Consider the following 27,073-nt stretch of genomic DNA (forward strand, 5'->3'; position numbering starts at 1 on the left):
GTGATAACAATGGTTTAATTAATTGTGACCTTTTAGCAAGTATTTAGGAAACAATATGCAAGAAATGTGTGTAGCAATGTCGGAATGAGATGCCAATAGCGGATATTCCATACTGAGGACAGAGATCCTATGCAGGATTTAATCATGCGCCCACAGGAAAGGGACTTACTTCCCATAGAATTTCTTGTTCAAAAGGAAAATAAGCAGATTAACATTCACTTTTGCTCGGTCAAATAATTTCATTACAGCTACACCTTCGTACTGCAGCTGCAGCAGATCCTGAGAGAGAGAGGGAGGGAGGGAGGGAGGGAGAAAGAGAGAGAGAGATGTGTTAAGGCTCTGCCAAAAATTCAGGATAATAGGAACCCTAATGCATCCAAACCTCAATCTGACAAAAATAACGACAAGTAGTAAGTAACAAGTATCTTCTGGATTTAAAGTTATCAACCAAATTTTCTATATTTATTTTAGTCACCTGTTTTATTAGAACTTATTTAAAGGAATAGCTACCAACAAAAAAACTGGGACTATATTTTTCACACAGTGATTCAGAGAACACCTTCAATGGTAAAGAAGAGAAATATATATATTTTCAATGTCTTATCAAAATGCCCAGCCGTTGGCCTAAAATAATTTGCATCTAGATACTTCTGAGCCATTTCAGCAGCTGTATCATTCACAGTGGCATCAAGTTAGGAGATCAAGCAGGGAGCATGAGGCACTCCGTGTTATCAACCCAGCAGTTCTTCAGACATCTGAACCCCATCCGGACAGGGGTTGCAGCCGGCCTTTCCAGCTGCCCTGAAACACGCTAGAGAAGCCAGAAAAATGATGGCAGCATCAGAGGCACAGAATCAAGATCACACAAAGTATTAGTACCACTTTACAAAACTCTAATGAGGCCACACTTGGAATACTGCAACCAATTTTGGTCACCATACTACAAAAAAGATGTTGAAACCTTGGCAAAAGTTCAGAGAAGAGCAGCTAAGATGATCAAAGGCCTGGAGACTAAAACATGTGAAAGAACGGCTGCAGGACTTGGGTTTGGCTAGTCTAAAGAAAAGAAGAAGCAGGAGTGACATCATAGCAGTATTCCAGTATTTGAGAGGGTGCCATAAAGAAGAGGGGGTCAACCTGTTCTCCGAAGCACCAGAGGGAAGGACGAGAAACAATGGTTGGAAACTGAGCAAAGAGAGAAGCAACCTGGAATTAAGGAGAAACTTCCTGACAGCTAGAACAATTAACCGATGGAACGACTTGCCTTCAGAAATTGTGGGCACTCCATCACTGGAAGTTTTTAAGAAGAGACTGGACAGTCACTTGTCTGAGATGGCATTGGTTCTCCTGCTTGAGTGGGGGGGGCTGGACTAGAAGATCTCTAAGGTCCCTTCCAGCTCTGTTCTATTCTAATGGAATATCCCTGGACATGGAAGCCAGCCAAGGAGATAGAAGGAACCATGAGAAAAAGCATATTTTCCTGCCGCTGAGACTGGAATTGGAGTTTGAATAGGATTAGGGCGGTTGCTCCAGACCCAAACAGCTCTTAATGGGTTGAAGCTAAGGTATTTGTTAGCCTCTTGGTAGGGGAGCCCCTTTACGGTTCTTTAAGCATCAAACACCCCTGGGACATTTATATGTCCCCCCACTGCAGGAGTCGCACCCCACGTTTAATTGGGTACAACGGGATATAGATCTTTATGAAATGCAGAGGCATCCATTAAGAAGCCCAAGCAGTCTTCTTCCAGGATTTAGTCAGCCCCCAGCTTAAGGGCACCTGTTTACTATTGATTTTTGATTACTTTGACAGTTTATTTTTAGCTTCTATTTTTGTTATGACTTTGTTGTGCTCCAGATAGACCCTGTCATTCAATCCATCAATCAGCTTTTTAGTATAAGTATCAATATTTAAGGCTATTAAAAACAAGGCTAAAATAATATCGAACACAAGCCAAGATGGTGACAAACCAGCAGCTCCTGAGAAAAGCTCTCACCCCCCTCGCCCCTTTGGTCTCTCCTTCCAGAGAAATGCCATCCAGAAGCAAGGAAAGATCCTGAGGCAACCAATCTAACAAGCAGAGAAAAATGCCCAGAGGCAACCAAGTTTCAGGATCCCCTTCACACCCTCCCCTTCCAATCTCCATGGCTTCAATGCCTCTCAGGTGAGGACCTGCCAGAACAAGCAGTGGAGAAGCCTCCTGCACCCCACCCCAACTATACCACCCATCCTTACGGTCTGCCTTTTGCCTGCAGAAATATTAAAGACCCAAGTGCAATTTCTAGCACTTACCTATCTAAAGACCCAAAACGTTTCCCTTCTCGTGTTAAATGTCTTTTCGAAACTGCAAATGTGTAATGAGAATATTTCACTGTAGCCAATGATGAACAGGCCTGATCTTACAGTCTGAAAGAAGCATTTTCCAGCTGGCTTGGCAATTCAGCACATGGCATCACTAGCAGAACATGAGGGGAGCCCTCTTTATCATAGAAACCCCAAGATGCTGATAGATTGTTTGAGAGTTTCTGGTACCAGAATAAAAATGTAGGAATACTTAACACACACTACTTACTTAATTCACATCACGTAGAAGAGATCCATGATTTGTCAACAATACTTTTAAATACAAGGCTTGGACGTTTTAGCATTGTATTATATTTTTTTCCACTTTTGCCTGACTACCTCAACCCAGTCATTCTATTCTTCAGCCAGATTTTATCTTTAAAAAATCTCTGCCAGTAAATGTTTGCAGAGTTAACATCTTCCCCACAGGGTCACTTGAAGAGTTCTCGTGAGTAAAGTTCATACCTGATAATGCAACATAAATGTCTCCATTTGAACTCCCATGAACTTGGCTTTTACTTCGAAGTCTCCGACTTCATCTGTTGGGCCAATTTCAAATATCACATTTTTAAACCTATTCGGTTGGATACACAAAGAGACATCACGTGATTCATATTAACAGAAATATTATCATAGCTATAGATTAAAAACAAAATACAATTTACAAGTTTCAACAGATGGATTGGCTTGCCACAGTGGTCAGCTAAGTCACTTTTCAATCAAAACCATTTCCCCCATTTTCTTATTTTGATAAACAAAAAATTGGAAATTAAAAGTGGCCGCTGGTGGAGGCACGGCAGGCCAAACGCAGCACAATGGAGAGCAGAGATGACAGCTATGGGAAAGGCTGGAGAACCAGGCAGCAGATCAGTTGTAAAGGAGAGCATGCAAGAGGGTCAGCCATAAGCCACTAACCCTCAAAGTACGGGAGACTGACCTTCTAGCACAGGTGGTCGGGGATCATACTGCGGCTATTACTGAAACTTGGTGAGATGGAAAGCATGCTTGAAACATACTACTAGAAGGATACAATTTGTTCAAAGGAAACAGACCCATAAAAGAGGAAGAGGAATTGTATGTAAAGAATTACTACACCTTTACAGAAGTACACAGTACCAAGGACGAAAGCTTGAGATGGCATTTGTTGTGCTTGTTAATGCTGTTTCATGAAGCCAGAATGGGAGTGGTGCTCCTTGCTTTCTCAGTGATTTTGATAATGATCACAGTATCTGTCAGGTCCACCAACACGTCCTGCCATTGTGCTGGAGGTGGAGGGGAGTTGGCATTTTTGGGATAATTTTGCTTTTGCTGTACGCTTGGGAATTAGGGAGGAGGTCTGTCTTCAAAGACAGGGCAGACTCCTTGCTGCCTGCTTCCAAGGCCGTTGTGCCCTGAAAGTGACCTGTTATCTGCCCAGCACCTCAATGTTCTCAAAACATCTTCCCAGCATCACATTGTCCACTGAGAAAACAAAAGAATTTCTTTATGCTTTGCGCAGGACCTTCAGATTCCACCTGGCTTTACTGCAACCACTTTCTCTCAGTAAAAGTTCTTTTGATTCAACTCAATGGATTCAAGAGTCTTGCTTTCCTGAAGGGAAGACTGGGGCAGGTCCTTACATTAGACGGAATACGTAAGTTCGGTCAACCCAGAGAGACTCACAGCTCTCCATGGGGACCGTGCATACAATGTCAGCACAAGGCAGCGACCAGGAGGAAGCCAAGTGCTGGGGGGAAGCCACGTCCAGGGCTCCCCCCCCCACCGACTGGACCTCTCTGAATGGATGGAAGAGGCTGGAAGCCTTGTCAAGACCCAGGTGGTCTATAGGCATTGGAAAGACAACAGGGAAGGAAGGTCCAAGGAAGTGACCCTCCCCTGTGGAAGTCGTGGCGCCCAATGACAGGAGTGGCAACCAGAGCTGGAAGAGAACGAAGAAGAGGAAGGGGAAGGCAGAGAAACTGACCACACTGACTTACTGATGAAGCAAGCCATGAGCTTTATGATGAATGCCTTCCAAACCCTCAAGGCACGCAAATCCCTTGCCAAGGCTGCCGCCAGCGAGGTCCAGCCGGCCCAAGAAGAAAACAATGATGGGAGAGTGTCACCCATAGTCACCATGCAAGCGGCCTTGGCAACCCCAGTCATCACAGGCACAGTAGCAACACTGAGGGCAGCCACCCCAGCTGGAGCTGGCCCGACGAAGGCAAATGCCTCAATATAACTGCACCGGATCCAATGTAATCAAACCATTAATCCCATCATGCCAGTTGGCTGCACTGATGATAACCTGAGCGCAAGCAAGAGAGAAGCTGCTGATAGACAGTAATGTGACCATGGCCCTTAAAACTTCACTACTGGAGGACAAGTGGCTTCAAAGCCACAAGAACCAATGTTCTGTCCATGACTGTTTGGCTTGGATAGGGGTTAAGCTATATGTGCCAGAAAGCCAATGGTTAATGGTCCTGGGTAAAAGTAACGACTCCAAGACCACAGGCCACTTTGGTTTTGTAAGGAGATTGCATTTGGTCAAAAGACAGTTTTGGTGGCCATTCTTAAAGAAGGACATTGAAAGCTATGTCGCAAGTTGCCCCATTTGCGCCTTGGCCAAACAGCAGTAAGGGAAAACCCCAGGATTCCTTCAAACGGTGGCTGAGCCAGCAGCTCCATGGATTTCATAGAAGAACTCCCAGAGAGTTCAGGAAATACCGTTATATGAGTAATAACTGACTTATTTACCAAGCAGGTACATTTTGTCCCATGCCAGGAAATCCCTTCAGCACGTGTGTTAGTCAAACTATTTGTACAACATGTTTATAGGTTACATGGAGCCCCGCAATGCAGCATTTTTGATAAGGGGGTGCAATTCACCTCCAAGCTCTGGCAAGCATTTTTAAATCTCTTTGGGACTGATCAGGGGCTTAGCTGCAATCACCACTCCCAAACGAATTGGGAGTGTGAACGTACGAACTCAGTGTTGGAACAGTACCTTAGATGCTACATCAACTACCAACAAGACAACTGGGCAAACCTGTTGCCTTTTGCAGAAGTGGCTTACAATAACTTGATTCATAGTAGCATGGAGTTCACCCCTTTTAAAGTAACAACAGAACAGGAGTTTTACCCCATGCTCGAGCTACCACTGAGTGACCCCCTGTACCTTCCTTAAACGAGTGGGTCTCCCAATTACGAATTATTTGGCCAGTGGTGAGAAAGTTCCTTGCGGATGCATGAGATGCATATAAAAAGCAAGCTGACAAGAAGTGAATGAAACCTAAAGCCTTTAACACTGGCGATTGAGTCTATTTGTCCACCTGATACCTGCAATCTAGTTAGGTCAACTCGGAGAGACTCACAGCTCTCCATGGGGACTGTGCATACAATGTCAGCACAAGGTAGCGACCAGGAGGAAGCGGAGTGCTAGGGGGAAGCCTTGTCCAGGGCTCCCTCCCCGACTGGACCTAGGCAAACATCAAAAAAATTAGGACCCAAATTTGTGGGTACCTTTCCCATCAAATGCATCATTAACCCAGTCACCATAAAACTAGATTTGCCCAAGTTCCTTCGGAGAATCCAACCGAAGTTCCACTATAATTTGCTAAAGACCAAAATCACCTTCCCTCTCAGACCTGAATGCCGCCACCACCTGATGAGAGAGGAGGAACAGCACTTTGAGGTCAGAAACATTTTAGATTGCCATAAACATCGAGGGAAGCTTCAATATTTAGTATCTTGGAAAGACTTTCCCGAGTCCTAAAATGAGTGGGTTGATCACCCACCAAATTAGGGCTGCTAGGCTTCTTAAGCACATCCATAACCAGTATCCTGATAAACCTAGATTAATCTGTTGTTTTTTTACCCTCTTCTCCCCTTTTGTTCTGTTTTGTTTTGCAGGACTAGCGTCACTGTTCAAAGGGGCAGCTTGTCAGGTCCACCAATCTGTCCTGCCATTGTGCTGGATGGGGAAAGGGACGGGCATTTTTTGGATGCTTTGGCTTTTGCCGCAGGCTTGGGCATTAGGGAGGGAAACTGTCATCAGAGATGGGACAGACTCCTTTCCAGCTGGTTCCTGCTTCCAAGATTATTGTGCCCTGAGAGTGATCTGTTATCTGCCCAGCACTTCAGCATTCTCAAAATATCTTCCCGACATGGCATTGGCTGCTGGTGGACTGGTCAGAGGGGGGTTGAGATTGGGGAAAACGAAAGAACTGCTTTATGCTTTATGATTCTGCCTGGCTTTACTGCAACCCGTTTCTCTCAGTAAAAGTTCTTTTGATTCAACTCAATGGATTCAAGAGTCTTGCTTTCCTGAGGGACCAGCTGGGGCAGGTCCGTACAGTATCTTTCTGAACTGGGTGCAAGGAAGAAGGGGCACCAAGTTACCACGGATTTCTTCCTTTCTCCATGGTTGGCTCCAGTCAGTGCAGATGTGGCAAGCTGGGGAAGAGGTCAAGTTCACAAGCCCTCAGTTATGGAGTGGCACAGGCCATGATCCTTTCCCCGCTTCTGTTCAACATGAAACTGCCGGGCGGGTCATTGCCACTTTGGGATCTGCATCGTCAGTATGCCGATTATACCCAACTGTACATCTTGACCCTGGGCTCCCCAAGGAATGTGCCTGATGTTTTGTCCCATTGACTGAAGGCAGACTTGGCTGTTCTTGGAAAGATGTTGAGAAAGTGGTATGCTGTCAGCTACAGAGCACTCTTGAAGAAGCAGATTGCCCAGATCCATTTCCGTCTGGACTCAGACCTGTTTATGGAATGAAAAATTGTTGGTCTGGAAGATGACCTCCACTGGAACCTGAGTGGAGAGAGAAGCACTGAGCCAGAGAGGCTGTTAAAGCCCTGATCTGTTGTCGTGGACAGCATGACACCGGTTGAAACTGAAGCCAATGGAGACAGTTCACGCAGAAGACATCTCCAGAGACAGTCTTTGAAAAGGTAGCATTCCATCCAAAAGTGCCGCTCTGTAGTTGCTGGATAGGCTGGTGGAGGCAATGGCTGGCAGGGCTGGAGGTGGCGGTGGGGACATTCACTTTTGGAGATCTGACATGGAGCTGCAGACCTGGCAGCCAACAGCTGTCATTCGCACACCACGTATCGCTGCCTCTGTAGATCACCCAGAAATGGCAACTGACATAAAAAGCTGTGGCTGTGAATTAAAATGGTTGTATGCCAGAAGCCCTGAGCTACAGAATATTCTCCCCCTTGAGATTAGAAAGCTACTCTCATTTTTGGCCTTTTGGAACTGCTCAAGACTAAACTGTCTTTGGGGAAGAAATCGTTATCCTGGCTCTTACCACTATCTACTGGTTCTCACACAGGCTTTTCCAGAAGGCAATTGGACTTTCTTGGTTCTTTTCCTTGAAAATGATTTGCTTCTCATCCAAGAAGCGTCTTCAATTCTGGATGAGAAGCGAAATGTTTTCAAGAAAAAAACCAGAAAGTCCAGTTGCCTTCTGGAAAAGCATGTGTGGGACAATTATGACCTGGATGATTAAGAATCTCCATAGACATCTGGTTGTTTATATCATCACTGATTTTTATCCTGTTTTTATTTTGTAAAAGCTAGGAATCATTTTGTGAAATCCACTAATATATAAACAGAATGAATGAACGAACAAACAAATATCCCATACCAATAATTCATGGCTTGTTCCACAGTGTGAGCATGGAAGAGGCACATTTCCACCATATCCTACTACATAATCTTGGTTCCAGTATCATCATTCCACTATTCATCACTTGAAGCGTGAAATGGCCCAAAACGACAATTCTCTTCACAAAAATCTATTGGGAGCCAGATCTGAGATAACAACTGCTACTGCTTACAGGGACAATAGGAACTATTTTTATGGATGACGAGCTGAATTTGGGTGCAAAGTGCAAAGCAGGGGCTAAAGGATACAGCAAGATTCTTTTCTATAAGCTCAAAAGACCAACCTGGCAAATCAATAAAGGTAAAGGTAAAGGTTCCCCCGCACATGCGTGCTAGTCGTTTCCAACTCTAGGGGCCGGTGCTCATCTCAGTTTCAAAGCCGAAGAGCCAGCGCTTGTCCGAGGACGTCTCCGTGGTCATGTGGCCGGCATGACTAGACGCCAAAGGCACACAGAACGTTGTGACCTTCCCACCGGAGTGGTTCCTATTTTTCTACCTGCATTTTTACGTGCTTTCGAACTGCTAGTTTGGCAGAAGCTGGGACGAGTAACAGGCGCTCACTCTGCTACGCGGCACTCGGGATTCGACCCGCCAAACTGCCGACCTTCTGATCGACAAGCTCAGCATCCTAACCCACTGAGCCACCGCGTCCCTTACAAATCAATAGCCTGTCCCAAATCCGCAACAAGGATGTGTATGTCTTTTCCACATAACAGGGTCCCCCTTGTGACGGCAAGAGAATGATAAGGGCAGAAACATTTGATAAACAACTCTACTTTCTCTTATTGCAAACGCGATGCCACGTGCCAGATTTAATTATTCCCACATGGCTTTTTTGGTACAGAAACACTCACTGGTTGGCTTGTAGGTCTTCAATCTCTAGCAAAACTCCCTTTTCATGGAGTCGGGCTGCTGTGTATTTCAGAAAAATCTTCTTGCTCTTTTTCCCCTTCATCTCCCGTGGCTTTTTTGAGACCCTAAAGTAAGAAACATCAGAATCTGGTTGAGGGAAGTCCAGCAGTATCTGTGACACTTTTAACTTACTTGCTCTGAGCTGAAATGGACCTGGCCCCAAAGTTATTGTCATTCCTGAAAAAAGGAGGATTCTATTTCTCCTCCCCCTGCCAAAAAAAATAATTCTACATTATGTAAATATTTTCTATCACAACTACTCTCAGTCCCTTTTCAATAATTTCTGTGACAAAAGTTCAATTGCAAAATCTTGGGAGATGGCACTCACTTGCCCTTGGCCAAATTATCCAAGCACGTTTTGATGTAGCTCTTATAGTAATCCACCTGCTCTTCATAGAAAGTAGCCTTGGAATTAAGTGCGCTGTAGGTCTGCTGAAGCTTGACCAGTTCCGCTTTTCTCCTCTGGCGATAGCGACGTTGATTCCGGATATCCTAAACCAGGAGAGGAATATATGAAAAACCAGGCTTTGACTCGAAGATCTGAGACACCGCTAAAAAACCTGGCCATCATCTGACCATGGTGGACCCAGAGGTTCCTTTGGGATGAGTACACACAGCCCTTCTGTGCCACACAACTGACCATTCCCCCTTTCCCCAAACACCTGTTTAAGCAACCATTCACTGGCTAAGGTTGTTCATCCTGGCACTGCTCCAGCTTCCCACAAAAAAATTACCTTTGCAATGTCATTGATCAAATCCTGGTATCTATTCTTTGGGTCTGCCATGCCCAGTTCGGTCAGCTTCTTCAGCCCTGATTTAATTTTGTCTTTCTTCTCTTGAAGACTCAAGTTATTATCCTCCTTGATTGACTTTGATTTCTTCATTTTGTCAGGAGTTTTAGCATCCCGAATAGCCCGTCTCTGCATGGCCCTTTGGTGCTCAACTTCCTAGAAAAGGGTCAATGTGTCATTTGTAAATCACAATTTCTCATCGTGTCCCTGGCATGCCAAAGAGCAACTACTTCAGAACTGGCACGACAATTCCTTACCATTACCTGTAGCTATAGAGCCATGGAGAGTAAAGTATCTTTCATACCTGCTCAGCAGCCGCTGGAATTTCAAGTATCTCTGTTAACGTTTCTCCTGGCTGGAAACGGATTACATCCACAATTAAACGTTTGGTGCTAGGAAAGAAAAAGAATGGAAAGCATGATAAATGATTTATGTCTATGTCCATCCTGCCAGATAGATGTCAAGGGTGGACCATGGATACTCTGAACCCCTGCAACGGAAGCAGACACACATTTCGGCCTGCTCAGGCACCTAATGGATCAGGATCAAGTCCAGGGGTCATTTGAGGTTGAAGATTTCCTCAACCTTCTGGCAAAAATGGTGCCTGGCTTACCCTTGGAACTGCTGTGGGGGTACAAAGGCCGCAGTGCGGCCTCTCTTGGGTTGGCTATCCCAACTGATTCCTTGGTTTACTAAGGGCTGAGGAAAGTAAAGACAGCTGGAAGGACCCTGGCTTTAAACCCAAAGTCTTTCACACCAAGCACTTCTAACGGCTCATGCTGAACCCTAGACTGTGCATTAAGAGCGGCTAAGGAACAATCCTCTGCACAATTATTGCATCCATGGATTCTTAACTGGTAGACCTACTGCAGGTGTAACTTGAACCCTTCTGGGGAACACAGGCAAACCAAAGCTCCAATAGACAAGCCAGATGGATTTGTGAGTTTCTTAGTGGATAAAGCTGTTTTGATGCCAACTGGACAGTCTAAGCAGGGGTCTCCAACGCCCTGGCAGCAGACTGGTACCAGTCCACGGCCTGTTGGGAACTGGGCTGCACAAAGCTTCATTTGCGCAAGCGTGGGAGTTAGGTTGCGAGCGCGAAACTATACCCTCCCCCCACCACCGCCGCCAATCCACTGATCGAGGTTGAATGGGGCAATAACTTGTGGAATTAACTAGGATTCTTTTGAGCTTGTAGAGTCTGAAGAAATGGACAACGTCCTTTGCGAGTTGACCATGCCCCTCCTGACTCCTCTGCATGGCCAGTCAAGGTTTGTGCAGTTGGATCTAGGATCCATTAATGCTTCTTTGAGATAGGGCACAATAGCTTCATTATGCAGTTCCCCAAGGCTTAATATTCTCCTCTAGGTAGACATTATTTAATGTTCTAATCTAAGCAGCTACTGGGACAGGTTGTCTGCTGGTTTGGGTGAACCATCAGCGATATGCCGAGGACACCCAAGCTGAGATGGCAATAGCAACTGGTGCCTGGAGGAGCCAAGGTTTGGATAGGATTAAATATGCTCCAATTAAACTCTGGCAAGAATGAGCTGCTTCTTTCCAATAAATACCAGTAGTTGGTATGTGGTGCAGGGCTCTTTCTGGACTGGTAGCTACCTGCTGAAGCAGCAACTGGAAACCTTACTTTAGCTTCCACTACTACACCAATTATGCAACTAAGTCAGCCCTTCAAGGTAATCCAGACAAGAACACAAAGAATTACTAACGCTACTACCTTCATTGTAAGTAACACAATTTTGCAAGTCTGAAAACACTTCTTCCCTCCCTTATTTTTACTTTCCAGAAAACTAGGAAGGTCTCTCCTGACATGCTCCCCAGGCCCCTTTTCCTTCTGTGAGCTGAAATACATTTTACCCAATGGCTGTCTAGCCTGTGGCTCTTACTCCTCTCTCCCACAGACCATTACAACTATCTCAACCAGGATGCCCTAACAAGAGTGTCTTACGTCTACACAGGTAGACTACTATAATGTGTTCTATGGGATGCTGATGCAACATGTGATGGCCAGGCTCCTGGGGGGCCGGGGGGGGGGGAAACATCCCCCCAGAGTAGCATTACATCTATGCTGAGGTTACTTCACTGGCTGCTGGCTGATTTGGGGGTCCAATCAAAGTGCTAACCATCATTTTTAAAGCCCTTCACTGCGCTCTCCCAATTATATCAGGCAATGCCTGCCAAGGTAGTATCTGCCTTAGCTGCTAGCAACACATATTCCCATAATGTGAAGTTCATGGGCCTTTACCAAGACAACATTCAGGAGGGCCAACGCTGAAAAGACAGCAGGCCCTCACTGCAGATTTGGCAAGCCTGCTCCTTCCTCGCCTTCACTTACTTCAGCAGGATCGTCCTGGCATCCATCTCAGCGTTCTCATCGCCGGGAACGTCAAACTTGTTTGTCAAAGTGAGAGAAACCTCAGTTTTGGCAAGCATCTCTTTACTGGGGTCATTCACGTTACCACATCCTTCTCCTGCAAGAGAAAGAGCAGGTGTCCTTCCTTTATAGTCCTCTAATGGTGAAGCGGGAGAATATAAAAGGCATCTTTAAGATGGCTAAAATACAGCTCTGTTTAAAGCAATTCCCCATGAAGCAAATAGCAAAAGCCCTCCCATGTTGAGGAAACTTTCTAACAGTCCAATGAAGAAATGGATGATAACTGTGTAAAATCCATTCTAGTAAATTATATCTATGTAGTTATAAGAATCAAAAAAGTCCCCTAAAGCATCATGAAATCTATTAAGCCCAAAATAAAAATTTAAATAAAAATCTTCAGCAGTTTTCTAAAGGACAAGCTACAACGGGCCTAACCTCCGTCTCCAGAGACAGAGAAAGAGAGAGAGAAAACTCCATTTAGCCTTTTATTTTTGTTCATTAGTGTCCAGAATTCATTCAATATCTGAAGCGGAAAAGTGAGAGGATGATCTTCTCCTTTTCCTCGGCCAGGGATCGGCTCCAGAAGCTCTGGCAGCTCCTCAGAAAGAAGCCACCCCCGTGGGCGGCCTGAGTATAGAGCATCATGAAGAAAATACCAGGCTCAGATATTCAGCCAATGTATCGGCCCAGCGGAGGGATGGAGCCAAAGAGTGACATTTTGTAATGGACAGATGGAAATGTTGCCAACCAACATGCAGATTTTAAAAGTGCTGCCCGAGACTTTTTTTTTGGCATGGCACCCAGTGTACACACAACCACTGGGGCCATCGTGGTCAATTTAGGTCCCAAACCTTCAACTTTGATTTTCAGAGCGTGCAATTTTGTGATCCTTTCCAATTCTTTCTCTTCTGTTCTATTACCCTTTCATATTGCCACATCAATTATCCACACTTTCTTTTGTTCAATCACAGTTAAATCTGGTGCATCATGAGCCAAGACTTTATCAATGGGTATTTGGAAATCCCACAATAATTTAACCTGCTCGTTTATGCTCCCACCAATTTTTCACTGCTGTCACATGGTAATTTCTACAGATGCTCCAGTGAGTCACTTTTATGGGTTGTTGGACAGCCAGCCAGATCTGGCATTTTTATCCACCTATTGGATCTGTCCCAAGGACCTGGCATAGACAGATGTTGTTGTTTGTTGGTGTTAAAGGTATTGTTTTAGGACAGGGGTGTCAAACTCAATTTCATTGAGGGCCACATCAGCATTGCGGTTGCCCTTACGAGGGCCGGGTGGGTATGGCCAGGGTGGGCGTGGCCTACTGGGTGGGCATGGCTAGAGTGCATATGGCCTACTGGGTGGGCGTGGCCAGCTCTACAACGTTCGCATCAAGGGTGCCTATGGGGGCCTGGGCAGGAGTGGGACAGATCTGAGGGTCTCTGGCAGAAGGAGGGTCTCTGGGCCAGGGCCAAGGCAGTGGGGGCCGTTCCCTCACTGTTACCAGGATGGCTTCGCGGGCCACATGAAACCACTTCGCGGGCCGGATCTGGCCCCCGGGCCTTGTGTTTGACATGTCTGTTTTAGGATGTAAGCTGTTCCAAGCAAAGCTGTCTTTTGCCATTGACTGATTTGTGATTTTGTCAATGCCGATGGTGCTCAACTGGTGCTCCAGACGTTTTGAGATTGCATCTAAGGCTCCTATTGCTATTGATACTATCTTTGCTTTCTTCTGCCATAGTCGCTCCACTTCTATTTGCAGATCTTTATATTTTGTTATTTTCTCCAGCCCTTTCTCTTCTCTTCTGCCGTCTCCAGGCACTGCCACATCCACTATCCAAACTTTTGCCTTTCTTACTGAAAATTGTTACGTCTGGGGGTTTTGTGTGACAGGTTATTATTTATTTGAATGTATTGCCTGCCCAATTCCAGTGGTCTCTGGACAGTGTAGAAAAGTAGGGAGAACATAAAAGCAGCTAAAAACATTGAATCACACAGACAGCTAAGACGAAAATAATTTAATGGGGAGAAAAAACATCAACCCAGGCCTGGGACCAAAGCCAGGTTTTCAAAGCTTTCCAAAACCCCAGGAAAGTGGGCTCTAGTCCCTTATTTGGGGGGAGAGGGGCTGTTGTTCCAGAAGGTGGGGCTGCAACAGAGAACACATGCTTCTGAGATCCCACAAGATGACAGTGAAGCTGGCCTGTGTCGGGAGAGCAAAAACGGTTGGGGATAAGCAGATAAGCCACTCTCAAGGGCCGAGGCCCTAATAAATTGGAAAAGCTCACCAATCAGAGATTCAATGGTAGAAACTTCGCCCAGGTCATCCAGAAGCTCGTGTATAGGATCATTGTGCTCGGGGGCAATTGCATCCTGATGATCCAGGAGCAGCTGATTTGGGTAGAAGAGAGAAAGCTTCTTTATATGGATTTCAAACCTTTTGGAAAAGAAAAAGGTTTTGCAAGGCTCTTGCACAGAGCATGCAATCTGGCCACTGTCAGAGCTTAAAGGCTTGAATGCTATTGGCACACAGCGCTACAAATCAACATGCAAGACTTACTGTGTGCGTATTGATGATTTCTCCAATGGAAATATAAATCACTGGCTTTGTGAGTGTCACTAAGTCAGAATATTCATCAACATTAAACTTCTCTTGCAGTTCTGGGACTTCACAAGCAGCCTGGAAAAAGCGTCTTTAAAGAAAAACAAAGTCAGTTCAATCCCATCCTGCACTGCACCATTATGGATCAAGAGAGGCCTTTGCAAGCCGGATTTTATCTTTTGTGCTAAGTGAGTGGCAACATTTGGTATCATTTACAGCGCTTCTGGCGTGTGCATTTGGGGGACCTATTCTGTTTGTTGAAGACATCAGAAGAGTTGATGCATTGTGCCTGAGAGCTGCCACTGACGTCCTGGCTTCTCCACGCACACTGGGGCTTCTCATCTACAAGGAGAATCTACCCAAATACTTCCTTTCTTGGCCCCTGGGTCAGGGACTGAGGACACCACGTTGCTCTGCTGCCCTGCTAATTAAAAGATTAAGCGAGCGTCACCCAAAGTTGGATAGCCTTGCTAAGTTGATAAATTTGATAAAGATTTTTTTCCTTATTCTTGTTTTCTTGTAATTCTTTTTTAAATTTAGAGCTATTTAGCTAATTTTTAATGGACGCTTCCTTTAACTACAACTTGACTTTCTTTCTTTCTTTTCTACCACGGAGAACTCTGGCTAAGCATCCACCTTAAATGCAGAAAAGGTATAAAGAGTCCATGGAAGCTGAGATGCTTTTTCATCTGCGTCTTCAAAGATCTGCCTGGCCTGTTCAGAACGGAGCACATGGTTTGCCCACTAAGACCAGGGACCCCAGAAGCACTGAAGCAGGGTCCAGTGTATTTTTAGTTTTTCGAATGCTTGTAAGTTACCTAAAACCTCATTTACCACAACCAAGAGTGGTAACTGCCAGTGATAATTTATGCTCAGATTTCATATTACCAAATGAGCTCAATTTGCCTTTGAAGGGATTTTATTGTGCTTATGATTTTAGTATAAGTTTGACATTAGCAGCTATTTTATATAGTAAGCATTAGTAACCATTTTATATTGATATTTGTATTGTTATTATTTATTTATTTATTTATTTATTTTATTACATTTATATACCGCCCTCTCCCGAAGGACTCAGGGCGGTTTACAGGGTGATTAAAAAACAAAGATACAAAAGTTAAAAACAGATTAAAAAATTATATTCGTCCCTGCATAAATAAAATGTAACAATGGTTTTGTTATTTTGTAATCGTTATTTTGTAGTCAGATGCTTTAAGTATTTTGGAAAAGTAAAAGCCTCATGTTAAAGGGGAGGGGGAAAAGGAGTTACGGATGGAGCCTGGGTTGTTGTGTATGAGTCATCATGTAGGAATTATTTTTCTGTAACTTTTGGTTCCTAGTACCAAGACCAGACCTCTTTGTTCTGGAAAGGTATAAAAGGTGGAAGACATCTTTCCTGGTTGTTGTCTTCATCTCTCTACCAGCCACAAAGAGAGAGGTGGCCACCCAGCTCTATTTTGATCAAAATAAAAGTTGTTTGCTTGCTGAAAATGCCTCCCCTTTGGCAAGCAGACTCAAGGGCTGGGATCCTAAGACTTATCTTGCAAGAACAAATCCCAAATGCAAATTGTGGGATAACACATTTAGTCTCGACCAGAGGAGACCAGCTGTGCTGCTGCACATTAAAATGCAGAAAGAATGTGAGGAGTGTGCACATTTATTAATTTAAGCGACTTATGGGCTATGAGAGCAAACTTATAAATCCGGGCAGCTAACAACAATCAGGCCATCATAAGTGGATCAACAAGAAGAAGCAGAACTTCACACGAGACTGAATTCCCATCAAGGTCCCACCAGGTGCCTCTATTTCTACTTGCTTCCTTGGGTGAGTGCCACGACTGATGTTGGCAAAAGACTATACAGCTTCTAGATTCTAGAAGATTTCAGAGACAAAACCCAATAATGGGCCTCTTGTTTTTCCCCAACGGGATTGAGCTCATCTGTCTTTGACTAAAGAGCTGGGCACTCGGCAATTGTAAAACGACAGACAGCTAGGCAGGCATCACTGATTTCAAAATCTTACTGGAATCTTCCTAGGCAATCAAGTTAATATCGGTTTATTATTACTGCACTCCAGAGACTGATATTTCGTGCAACAAAGGACATAAACTTAATAAAGGTGGGAAGAAGTTCTGTGTTCTGTCAAATTGAGCATTCCCCAAACGTACAAAAATATCTACAAAACTCTGGGGAACAGCGAAAAAATGGAGCAGTGTTCATGTTGCACTCTTGTCCGTTATTCTCTTTTAAATTAAGCACCGTAAAATATGTTAAATAAAATGCATCTCCCAAACAACACAAGATTTGGTTTTGGTCCTGCTGATAATCAAAGCTGCATTTCACACACCAAGAACAGCTTGGTGTGTTTGTCGTGTTTGAGGACAAGGTGGCTTGAGGGAATGGAGAAGACATGGGGATTCTCCTGTTTTCTTTCCGTCATGAACTACGAGTCTTAGGGCATCCCTGAGCATAATCCGCTCTCCCGCCCTCCCCATACAACTCGCCCGCTGGTTAGAATTCCCTACCTGAATTTCTGATAGGACTGAGACAGGAACTCATTGATGAGGGCGAGATGTGCGTTGTCTCCCATGAACATCTTATTGGAGGCTGCGTGTTGCAACATTTTTGCTATGGAGCCCAGGTTCCGTCGCTGGTCGGTGGTCAACTGTCCTCCAGCTGAGAGATCAATGATGTCAAAGGCATCTGGGGCCACAATGGCCGGGTTCATGTAGCGATAGTACAGAAGGTTGCCGACAATCTGGAAACAGAAAGAAGATGCCAGGTCGGTTCCCTGCGGCCTGGGCTCTCCCACCAAAGCCTTCCCTACTTCTGTTCCCCGTACTAAGTTGCTAAATTGCACAGATAGGCAAGGGAGACTCCAGATCTTAGAAGAAAAAGAAAATTGCAAACACTTGTGGCAGAGAGTCAACCGCGCCTTTTCTTAAATGTATCTAGATACAACTTGGGAAATCTTTTTTTCAGCTGCAGAGAAAGCAAAAGTAGGATCATGATCAAATTGCACCTGAAACTGAGCTCTACTTGGTCACAGGATAATCCAAATATTATGGAGTCACCGGTGCTCTCTGAGCTGGCTTGTTTTCTTGCAGACCTTTCATTGCCAAACTAGGTAGAACCATCTGTGCTAGTAGGAGTGGGGTTTGCTCTCAATTTATATTTTGGCAGCTTGCCCTGTCAAGACAAAAAGTCAAGAGAAGCAAACAATACCCCAATCAAGGAACTACCAACTCAAACAAGCTAACAGCAAACAACAGCCCAAGGAACCACCAAGACCATTTCCAGCAATACCGACAGAGCAAGCCACTAGTACAGGAGTAGGCAACCTTGGCTCTTTTATGACTGGTGGACTTCAACTCCCAGAATTCCTGAGCCAGCATGGCTCAGCTTGGAAACCTCTCCCTTTCCCCTCAGCGTGGCTGGCTCAGGAATTCTGGGAGTTAAAGTCCACGAGTCATAAAGCGGCCTAGGCCTAGGCCAGGGGTAGGCAACCTTGGCTCTTTTATGACTTGTGGACTTCAACTCCCAGAATTCCTGAGCCAGCCATGGCTCAGCTTGGAAACCTCTCCCTTTCCCCTCAGCATGGCCGGCTCAGGAATTCTGGAAGTTGAAGTCCACAAATCATAAAGTGGCCTAGGCCTAGGCCAGGGGTAGGCCACCTTGGCTCTTTTATGACTCGTGGACTTCAACTCCCAGAATTCCTGAGCCAGCATGGCTCAGCTTGTAAACCTCTCCCTTTCCCCTCAGCATGGTTGGCTCAGGAATTCTGGAAGTTGAAGTCCACGAGTCATAAAAAAGCCAAGATTGCCTACCCCTGCACTAGTATGTAACATGAGAGCAAACCCCACTCTCTGCTAGTCCTGATGACAGTACTTAGTTTGGTAATGAAACATCTGCAGGAAAACAACCCAGCTCAGAAAGCACCAAAGACTACACAGTTCAACCCTGAGCTACCAATACTCTTTAGCCTTCCTATCTTGGCTATTCAGTGACGAACACTGGGGAAAGCTGACAGATGTACCCATGTATTCCTTCCTGATATATTTCACTATATTTCCTAGGGCTAGCTAGAAGTGAGGTAATTTTGCAGAGTTCCTTAGAAAGGTTTGAGAGGCACGTAGACATTTTAATCCTTATTAAACCGATACATCCGCAAATGTGCCGGGATGCACCCAGGAGTGCAGCTGCCCCATTTGTTGTGGCTTTTTCAGCTTTATTCTCGAAGGCAGAGGCAGCCAGAGTTTTCTCTTCTCACCTTCAGGACTTTAGATATAATGATGATCCCAGAAGGAACAGCTGAGCTAAAGGAAGGAAAGCAGCATTTCTCCAGCAAGGGCATCAATGAGGGCCTGCCTGCCTGCCTGCCGAGCGGGGAAGGGGAAAGGCCTCAGGGAGGCCATTCCAAATCAGAAGGGTGAAGCTGCTTCCAAGGGGGCACTTGGCTCTCTCACACAGCCTGGCACTGTCTGCCACGCTACATCTCAGCTGCTGGTGGAGCAGATTTGTCACTAGCCAGCTACTCTGGGGGGGGGGGGGGGAGATCTCCTTCGGACCTGCCTGTCAGAACTCTCCAAAAAAGGTTAATTCACCTGCAGAGAAAGCCTAGATTCGATGCCTCAGTGTGGGAAAGCAGAGAGCTAGAAAAGAGAAGAAAACAGCATTCAGTCTTTCGTAGGAAGAGGCCCGGGGTCTTCTATCCTTCAAGAGAAACTGCCAGGTACGATGTGTCACTCACACCATCCCACCAAGCTCTGGCTCCAATTCAGGGCCTGCAAGGGCCCCCCCCCGCCAAGTGGGGCCCCTTTCCTGTAATGGAGAGCATTTGAGGAGGAGGTCACCCGCTGGCTGTTTTAGCAGCTACCAACGGCTGTTTCTGAAAACATTTCTTACCTGACACTCTCTCTCTCTCTCTTTAAGAAAAGAAGGAAGAGCTGGCGTAAGCTTTGGCTGACAGCCTATTCAGAGAAGCCCAGCAGCAGCAGGAGGAGGAGGAGGAGGAGGAGGCAGGCAGAAGCAGAAGCTGCAGAACGCCCCACCACCGCCACCGCCACCCCCATCACCACCGTCAGAACGACCCTCTAATCCGGCTCCTCACCTTCAGAAGCTCGTCCTCGCTGGCATCCGGAAACTTCTCATGCAGCGAATCCTTCAAGACTTTGGCAATGAAACGCATCCCGTAACTGCAGAAGGGATTTTGGGGGGCGGAGGGAGAGGACGAGAGGAGGACGAGAGGAGGTTAAGGAGAGGAAACCCAGATGAAACGTTGCCCTAAGAGAAGCTTCTGGAACTCACGGGATTTTTTCCAAGGAGCTGATGATAGCCAGCAAGAATTTGTCTGTTACGGCTCGCATGTTCTTCATAGAGGTGTCCAGGCGGGTCTTCACTTCTTCGTGGGTCAGTGCTTGCTCAGGCGTGACATCATAGGGCAGTTTACTGTTTTTTAAAAAAAAGGGGGGGAAGGGCCATTTTTGAAAGGCTGGTCCTGCTTTTTCTCTGCTGGGCGCTGCCCTTGCCTGCCTCCAGAAATGGCAAAGGGCGGCAGAGTTGGGAGGTTCAGCTGATGCTCCGAGCAGAGCAGGGCACCATAATCCCCGGCGCTTTTTTAGCAAGACAGACAGACAGACAGACAGACAGACAGACAGACAGACAGATACACACACACACACACACACACACACACACACACACACATGTTTGCTGCCCAAACTATGTTAAAACTGGTTAGAGGCCCAGGGCTTTGTCATGATTTCAGGCAGAGAGATACATCAGAGGGATCAGAATTTATTGACCACGGAACATTTTTTTTAAAGAAAAGCTTAGAGTTTCAAAATGGATATATAAAAGTCTTCCCTTTAATATAAAAAAATGTGAAAGACTATAGTGGACTTTGTTAATATAAATGATGAGAGTTTACAAAGACTAATAAGTATAAATAGAAATACAATATATATTCTTATGACGGGGAAAAAAGAAATAAATATGGATTTTGTTAAGACTGCGAAGTACAGTAAATTGTTTTAAACAAAGATTTTATTTGGTTCTGTTTCTATTGGAATATTATGTTTTTTGTGCTTGGTATAGAAAAATATGAAATTTAGAATTTTAATTTGAAGATTTAATCATTGTGTAAGTTCTAGAGTGTTGTTGTTGTTGTTAGTTGCGAAGTCGTGTCCGACCCATCGCGACCCTATGGACAATGTTCCTCCAGGTTCTAGAGTAGGCTTATAATAATTATAGGTACTATGTATTAGTATTTTACTGAGTTGGAAAGAGATGGAAGTCAACCCTTTTTTCTTTTCCCTAAATCTTGCACTTGGCTCCCCGTTTTTCTTAATTTTTTTCATTGTACTTTACAATGAAGTTCAATAAAAAGTTTACGTATAAAAAGTATTTTAGGCAGCGTGATGAGAAAGTCAGCAGCTGCCAAGTGAAAGATGTCAATGGCAATATTGATTTAAAGTTGATTTCAGTTTTTAACATAACAAAACTGAAGAAACATTTTTAAATTTATCTTTTAAATTGCAACTTTCTGGACTTCTACAATACCCCACCTTACGGAGGGGGGAAAAAACAGAAGGGTTGCCTTTGTTTTAATACCCAACATTTAGCTGATTCACAATAGTTTGTTTTCAATTTTGATGAAAAGAGCCAGCCTGGTGTTGGGGTGAAGCTGCAGGCTTAGGAACCAGGAGATCTGTTTTAGTACCACCTTAGCCGGGTGACCCAGCCCAACCCGTCTCTCAGCCTCACACAGCGGTTGTTTTGGGAAAATAAGAGGAGGAAGGAATATTTGGCAAGTTCATCGCCTTACGTTATTTATTAAAATAATAAAGGGAGGATAAAACTCTAATAAATAAGTAACTAAAACATGAGTCAGAGTTGACTAAACTTAAGGTATCTGACTTTACTCGGCCTGCGAAGACTTTCGTGTCTGTCTTCCCGAAAGACCTCTTGGAAACCAGTTTTTGGCCATGCAAGAAACAGGACATTAATTTTTAATAATTATGGTGATTAATATACAAAATGCCAATATACAGGCTGGGAAATTCAGTGGAAGAAATTCTATATTCATACTAAGTTTTAGACTTATTATTTCTGATTAGTATATTATCCAATGCTGACTGCTAAAATAGTTCACATTATTAAAATTGCTTTTGAAATGTAATAAATTCAGTTATGTACAACCAACTGTTGTTATACTGAAATACTAATTTCTACAATATTTGTAAACTTCTTGTTTATCCAATTGTATCCTACCCTTTTATCATAGAAAGGTTTCTGTGCCTTTCCTGTTTTCATATTTTCTCTAAAACACCTAATAAAAATAAAGAGAAATGCATGCCTTTGTATTTTTCATCGTAATATATGCGACCAATAAATCTGCCCCCCCAACAAAGCTCCCCCCTCAGGGAACACCAGCACCCCCCAACGTGAGCAGCTCCACACCTGGCCTCTCCAGTCTGAGTCTCCATCTGGTTGACCCACGACTTGTAGATGTCCACCGGATCCATTTTGATATTGAGGGACTTGTCCTCCATGATCTCCTTGACCACTGGGGCCAGGATCTGTCTCAAGGCATTTTGCCCACGAGCACCACGGTTGAAGCTCACCACCATCTTTATTACTGTGGGGTTTCCAGTCACGATCTCGTGTAACTGATCCACCTTTGATCTGGAAAAGGGCAAGAGCATCTTGGTTAGACCTCAGAGGCCTTCTAAGATCACACCAGAAGATGTGAACCTCGTGCCAGCTGCTTCCCTTATAATGGTTCTCATGAGGAACTTTGCAATAAGTGTCAGCCTTCGGTCCCAACTTGGCTTAATGTTGCATAAACTGGCTGCAGGGTTACATCCTCTGTGTGTGGCTAACACATCCACTCTTTGTTTACACAGCAGCTGATACGATACCAGAACTCATTTTATTGCCTCCTTGGATCCACGCTACTGTCTCCTAAATAATTGCAGCTCACCTCATCGGGATACTGTGCTGCCATTTAATGTTTGCATTCAAGGAAGGTGACTGAGGAGCCCATTTAAACTGTCTTTCCTTGTGACTCCTGCGAACAGGAGGGGAAGGGGATGTTTTCTGAAACATCATTAGACAATAGATTCTACACGTTTTACACAGAACTCCCTTTTTTAAATGTTAGAATCATCATTCTAGCCACTGCAGGATAAAGGCCTCTTCCGCATGTTTCCAACCAATACGGTCCTCTCTTTTGCCAATTGGGCCTGCCATACTTGCTGATGTCGTCACTCCATCTTGTTTCAGGTCTCTTTCATGGACACTAGTGGTCTCTCATCCAAGCAGGGGTGTTTTACCTTACTGAGTGGGTGATAGCAGTGAACTGTACCAAAAACTCAGAACAAAGCCTTTTACGTTTTATAGTCTAACATTTCAAGTGTCCACAAAATGTTGGAATACAAAACATAAAAGGCTTTGTTCTGAGTTTTTTGTACAGTTCACTGCTATCACCCACTCCGTAAGGTAAAAACATCCCTGCTTGGATGAGAGACCATTAGGAAACCACAGGGGGGTAAGATAGACTGGCAAGTCAACAAAAGTATAAGGGTAGTCCTCAACTTACAACAGCAATGGAGCCTGCCCATTACTGATGAAAGTCAAGGTCTAATGATCTCCCCAACTCTGCTCTCCCAATGCATTCATTAAACGAATGCATGCGTCATTAAGGCGAGCACGGGGTGACTCAGGGTGGGGGAGATGGTGGGAAGCCCAGTGCAAGCGCAGGCCCACCCACACGGAGCCTCCCAAGACCTTCCCCATCCTCTGAGGTATCCCACCTGCCCCTTGGGCTCCCCACAGCCCTATGGGGAACTAGCTAGAGTTGCTTTCCTCACCATGCTTTGCTGCCCCGGTGACAGCATTGTTGGTTCTGGGGGAGCAAAGAATTGTGAGGGAAGCAAAACCGGCAGGATTTCTTCTCCTGGACTGTGCCACGTGGCCTTTCTTGCCCCAGCTTCCTGAACTCTGGATGACTTCAAAAGGTAAATGAGCGGGGACGGGGGTGGGGAGGACTGTGTGAGATGCGGTGGGATGGTAAAGCAGGCCCAGTGGCGATGGGGACCCGGCGGGGCAGAAAGGGGGAGGGAAACAGGTGGGTGGGTTTGCTGCGAATGACCACAGGACACCGTAGGTGTTGTAACTTTGAAACGGGTTCCTATGTAGCTTTGGGGAAAATTTGTAAATTTGAACAGTCATTAAATGGCCTGAGATACCTCGAGGATTACTGTATCACTTTCCTACTGTTACTATGAAAACAAAATGGAGATGTTATAGTTATAGTTATAGTTTATTTGATTTATATACCGCCCTTCTCCTTGGTAGGGACTCAGGGCGGTTCACAGGGCATATATAAAAAAGACAATACAAAAATTAAAAAAAGATTAAACCCATGCCCAATTAAAACAGTAATACAAATTTAAAAAACAATTAAAAACCCATGATCCCCCATCAGGCCAGACCAGCTATTTCAAACAGGTGGGTCTTCAGGCCCCGACGGAAAGTTCGGAGGTCTGGTGCCATCCGGAGCTCCACCGGCAGTTGATTCCATAATGCCGGGGCGCCCACAGAGAAGGCCCTCCCCCTGGGGGCCACCAGTCGGCATTCCCTGACTGGCGGCACCCTGAGGAGGCCCTCTCTGTGGGAACGCACAGGGCGGAGGGGAATCGATGCCGGCAGCAGGTGGTCCCTGAGGTATCCCGGACCCATGCCATGTAGGGACTTAAAGATCGTAACCAACACCTTGAACCTCACCCGAAAGACAACTGGTAACCAATGCAGCTCGCGGAGCAAAGGTGTAACATGGGAGTACCGGGAAACTCCCAAGACAACTCTCGCGGCCGCATTCTGTACCAGTTGGAGCCTCCGAGTGGTCTTCAAGGGAAGCCCCATGTAGAGAGCATTACAGTAGTCAAGGCGAGAGGTCATGAGCGCATGAGTGACCGTACACAGGGCGTCCCGGTTCAGATAGGGCCGCAACTGGCGCACCAGGCGAACCTGGGCGAAAGCCCCCCTAGTCACGGCCACTATATGATCTTCCAGGGTAAGCCGTGAATCTAGGAGGACTCCCAAGTTGCGAGCCCTATCCACGGGGGGTAAGAGCTCACCCCCCATAGAAAGAGATGGAACATTTTGAATGTCCCGGGATGCCGGAATGCACAGCCACTCAGTCTTGTCAGGGTTGAGTTGAAGTCTGTTCCTCCCCATCCAGACCCGAACCGCCTCCAGGCAACGGGACATCACGGCGAGGGCATCACTGGGGTGGTTTGGGGTCGAAAAGAAAAGTTGGGTATCATCGGCATACTGATGATACCCAACTCCAAAACCACGAATGATATCACCCAGCGGTTTCATATAGATGTTGAACAGGAGAGGCGAGAGAACCGACCCCTGAGGAACTCCACAAACGAGAGACCTAGGGGCCGATCTCTGCCCCCCTGCCAACACCGACTGCGAGCGTCCCAGGAGATAGGAGGAGAACCACTGAAGAACTGTGCCTCCCACTCCCAATCCCCTGAGACGCCGCAGCAAGATACCATGGTCGATGGTATCGAAAGCCGCTGAGAGGTCTAATAGGACTAGGACAGAGGAATATCCCCTATCCCGCGCCCTCCAGAGATCATTCACCAGAGCGACCAATGCCGTCTCCGTGCTGTACCCGGGCCTGAAACCCGATTGGTAGGGGTCCAGATAATCCGCTTCATCCAGGACTAGAGGGAGCTGATGCGCCACCACACTCTCAACAACCTTCGCAAGAAAGCGAAGGTTGGAGACTGGACGAAAGTTGTTCAAAACAGCTGGGTCCAGGGCAGGCTTCTTGAGGAGAGGTCTCACCACCGCCTCCTTCAAGATGGTGGGGAAATAACCCTCACTCAGAGAAGCAGATATAACCGCCTGGAGCCAGCCTCGTGTCCTCTCCCTAGCTGCATAAACCAGCCAGGAAGGGCACGGGTCCAACAAACATGTGGAGGAGCTCAGCCTCCCCATAATCCTGTCCACTTCATCAGGGGTCACAGAATCAAACTCTTCCCAGATAACATTGACAAGACCGCCCGTGTCCTGATCGCCTGACTCTGCCCAGCTGGAGTCCAAACCGGTCCGAATCCGAGCGATTTTATCCGACAGATGTTGACTAAATTCCTCGGCACGACCTTGCAAGGGATCCTCCCTCACCTCCTGATTAAGAAGTGAGCGAGTCACCCTAAACAATGCGGCCGGGCGATTATCTGCGGACGCGATGAGGGTGGAGAAGTAATTACACCTCGCCACCCTCATCGCTGCGAGATAAGACCTAATATAGGTTCTTAACCGCAACCGGTCGGGTTCGGATCGGCTAGACCTCCAGCAGCTCTCTAGGCCCCGTTTCCGACGCTTCATCTCCCGGAGCTCCGCGGAAAACCATGGAGCTCGCTGGGATCTGCGCCGGGTCAGGGGCCGCAAGGGTACAACCCGGTCAAGTGCCTCAGCGGCTGCCCTTTCCCAGGCTTCCACTAAGGCATCAGCCGAGCTGTGAGCAGTGGAGGCAGGTGGGGACCCCAGCGCCGCTTGGAATCTATCAGGATCCATTAAGCGTCTGGGGCGGTACCATCTAATTGGCTCCGTACCCCCACGGCGGGGGGTGGCAAAGCGGAAGACCAGCCGCAGGAGATGATGATCGGTCCATGACAGGGGCATAATAAATGGAGAGCCCCCACCTAGATCATCCAACCACCGTCTAGATAAAAAAATCAGGTCAAGGGTGTGGCCTCCCTCATGAGTTGGCTCTGAAATTACTTGCGTCAGGTCCATGGCCGCCATGGAAGCCATGAACTCCCGAGCTAGCTCAGATGAACCTCCCAGGGATGGTAGATTGAAGTCTCCCAAAACTATAAGTTTGGGAAACTCAACCACCAAACCCGAGAGGATATCGAGCAGCTCGGGCAGGGCTGCCGCTGTGCGACTAGGCGAAATGTACACCAGCAGCAAGCCCAACTGCGCCCCAGGACCAAATCTCATAAAGAGAGACTCACACCCGACTATCTGAGGAACGGTGGTCTCCCGCGGACATAAGGTCTCCCTAATGTTGTCCGTGTAGCCTGACTCAACAGAAGTCTCTACCTTCTACACCAGAGAAGCCTCCTTAGAGAACAAGACACTTTGTCCAGGATGAATTTGGGGTCCTATTGTTGTTATTAGCTGCAAAGTCGTGTCTGACCCATCGCGACCCTATGGACAACGTTCCTCCAGGCCTTCCTGTCCTCTACCATCCTCTGGAGTCCCTTTAAGCTCACGCCTACTGCTTCAGTGACTCCATCCAGCCACCTCATTCTCTGTCGTCCCCTTCTTCTCTTGCCCTCAGC

At 46.1% G+C, this 27,073-nt stretch overlaps 1 protein-coding gene across 1 annotated transcript in view; it reads right to left on the reverse strand.

Moving 5' to 3' along the window:
* IQGAP1 (IQ motif containing GTPase activating protein 1) overlaps window positions 1–27,073 on the reverse strand; it is a 93,734-nt gene continuing 66,661 nt past the window's right edge. Inside the window, exons 26-38 of the mRNA XM_083371604.1 lie at window positions 22,161–22,385; window positions 20,007–20,147; window positions 19,810–19,894; window positions 17,225–17,457; window positions 14,658–14,790; window positions 14,386–14,488; window positions 12,056–12,191; window positions 10,007–10,094; window positions 9,646–9,858; window positions 9,240–9,403; window positions 8,854–8,976; window positions 2,807–2,915; window positions 1–279 (exon numbers count right to left, since the gene is read on the reverse strand). Of these exons, the coding sequence (XP_083227730.1) occupies window positions 166–279; window positions 2,807–2,915; window positions 8,854–8,976; window positions 9,240–9,403; window positions 9,646–9,858; window positions 10,007–10,094; window positions 12,056–12,191; window positions 14,386–14,488; window positions 14,658–14,790; window positions 17,225–17,457; window positions 19,810–19,894; window positions 20,007–20,147; window positions 22,161–22,385 (1,867 nt within the window). The 3' untranslated portion in view covers window positions 1–165. The remainder of the gene's footprint in view (window positions 280–2,806; window positions 2,916–8,853; window positions 8,977–9,239; window positions 9,404–9,645; window positions 9,859–10,006; window positions 10,095–12,055; window positions 12,192–14,385; window positions 14,489–14,657; window positions 14,791–17,224; window positions 17,458–19,809; window positions 19,895–20,006; window positions 20,148–22,160; window positions 22,386–27,073) is intronic.

This window comes from Vipera ursinii (genome assembly GCF_947247035.1).
Source record: "Vipera ursinii genome assembly, chromosome: 11".
Taxonomy (NCBI): Eukaryota; Metazoa; Chordata; class Lepidosauria; order Squamata; family Viperidae; genus Vipera; species Vipera ursinii.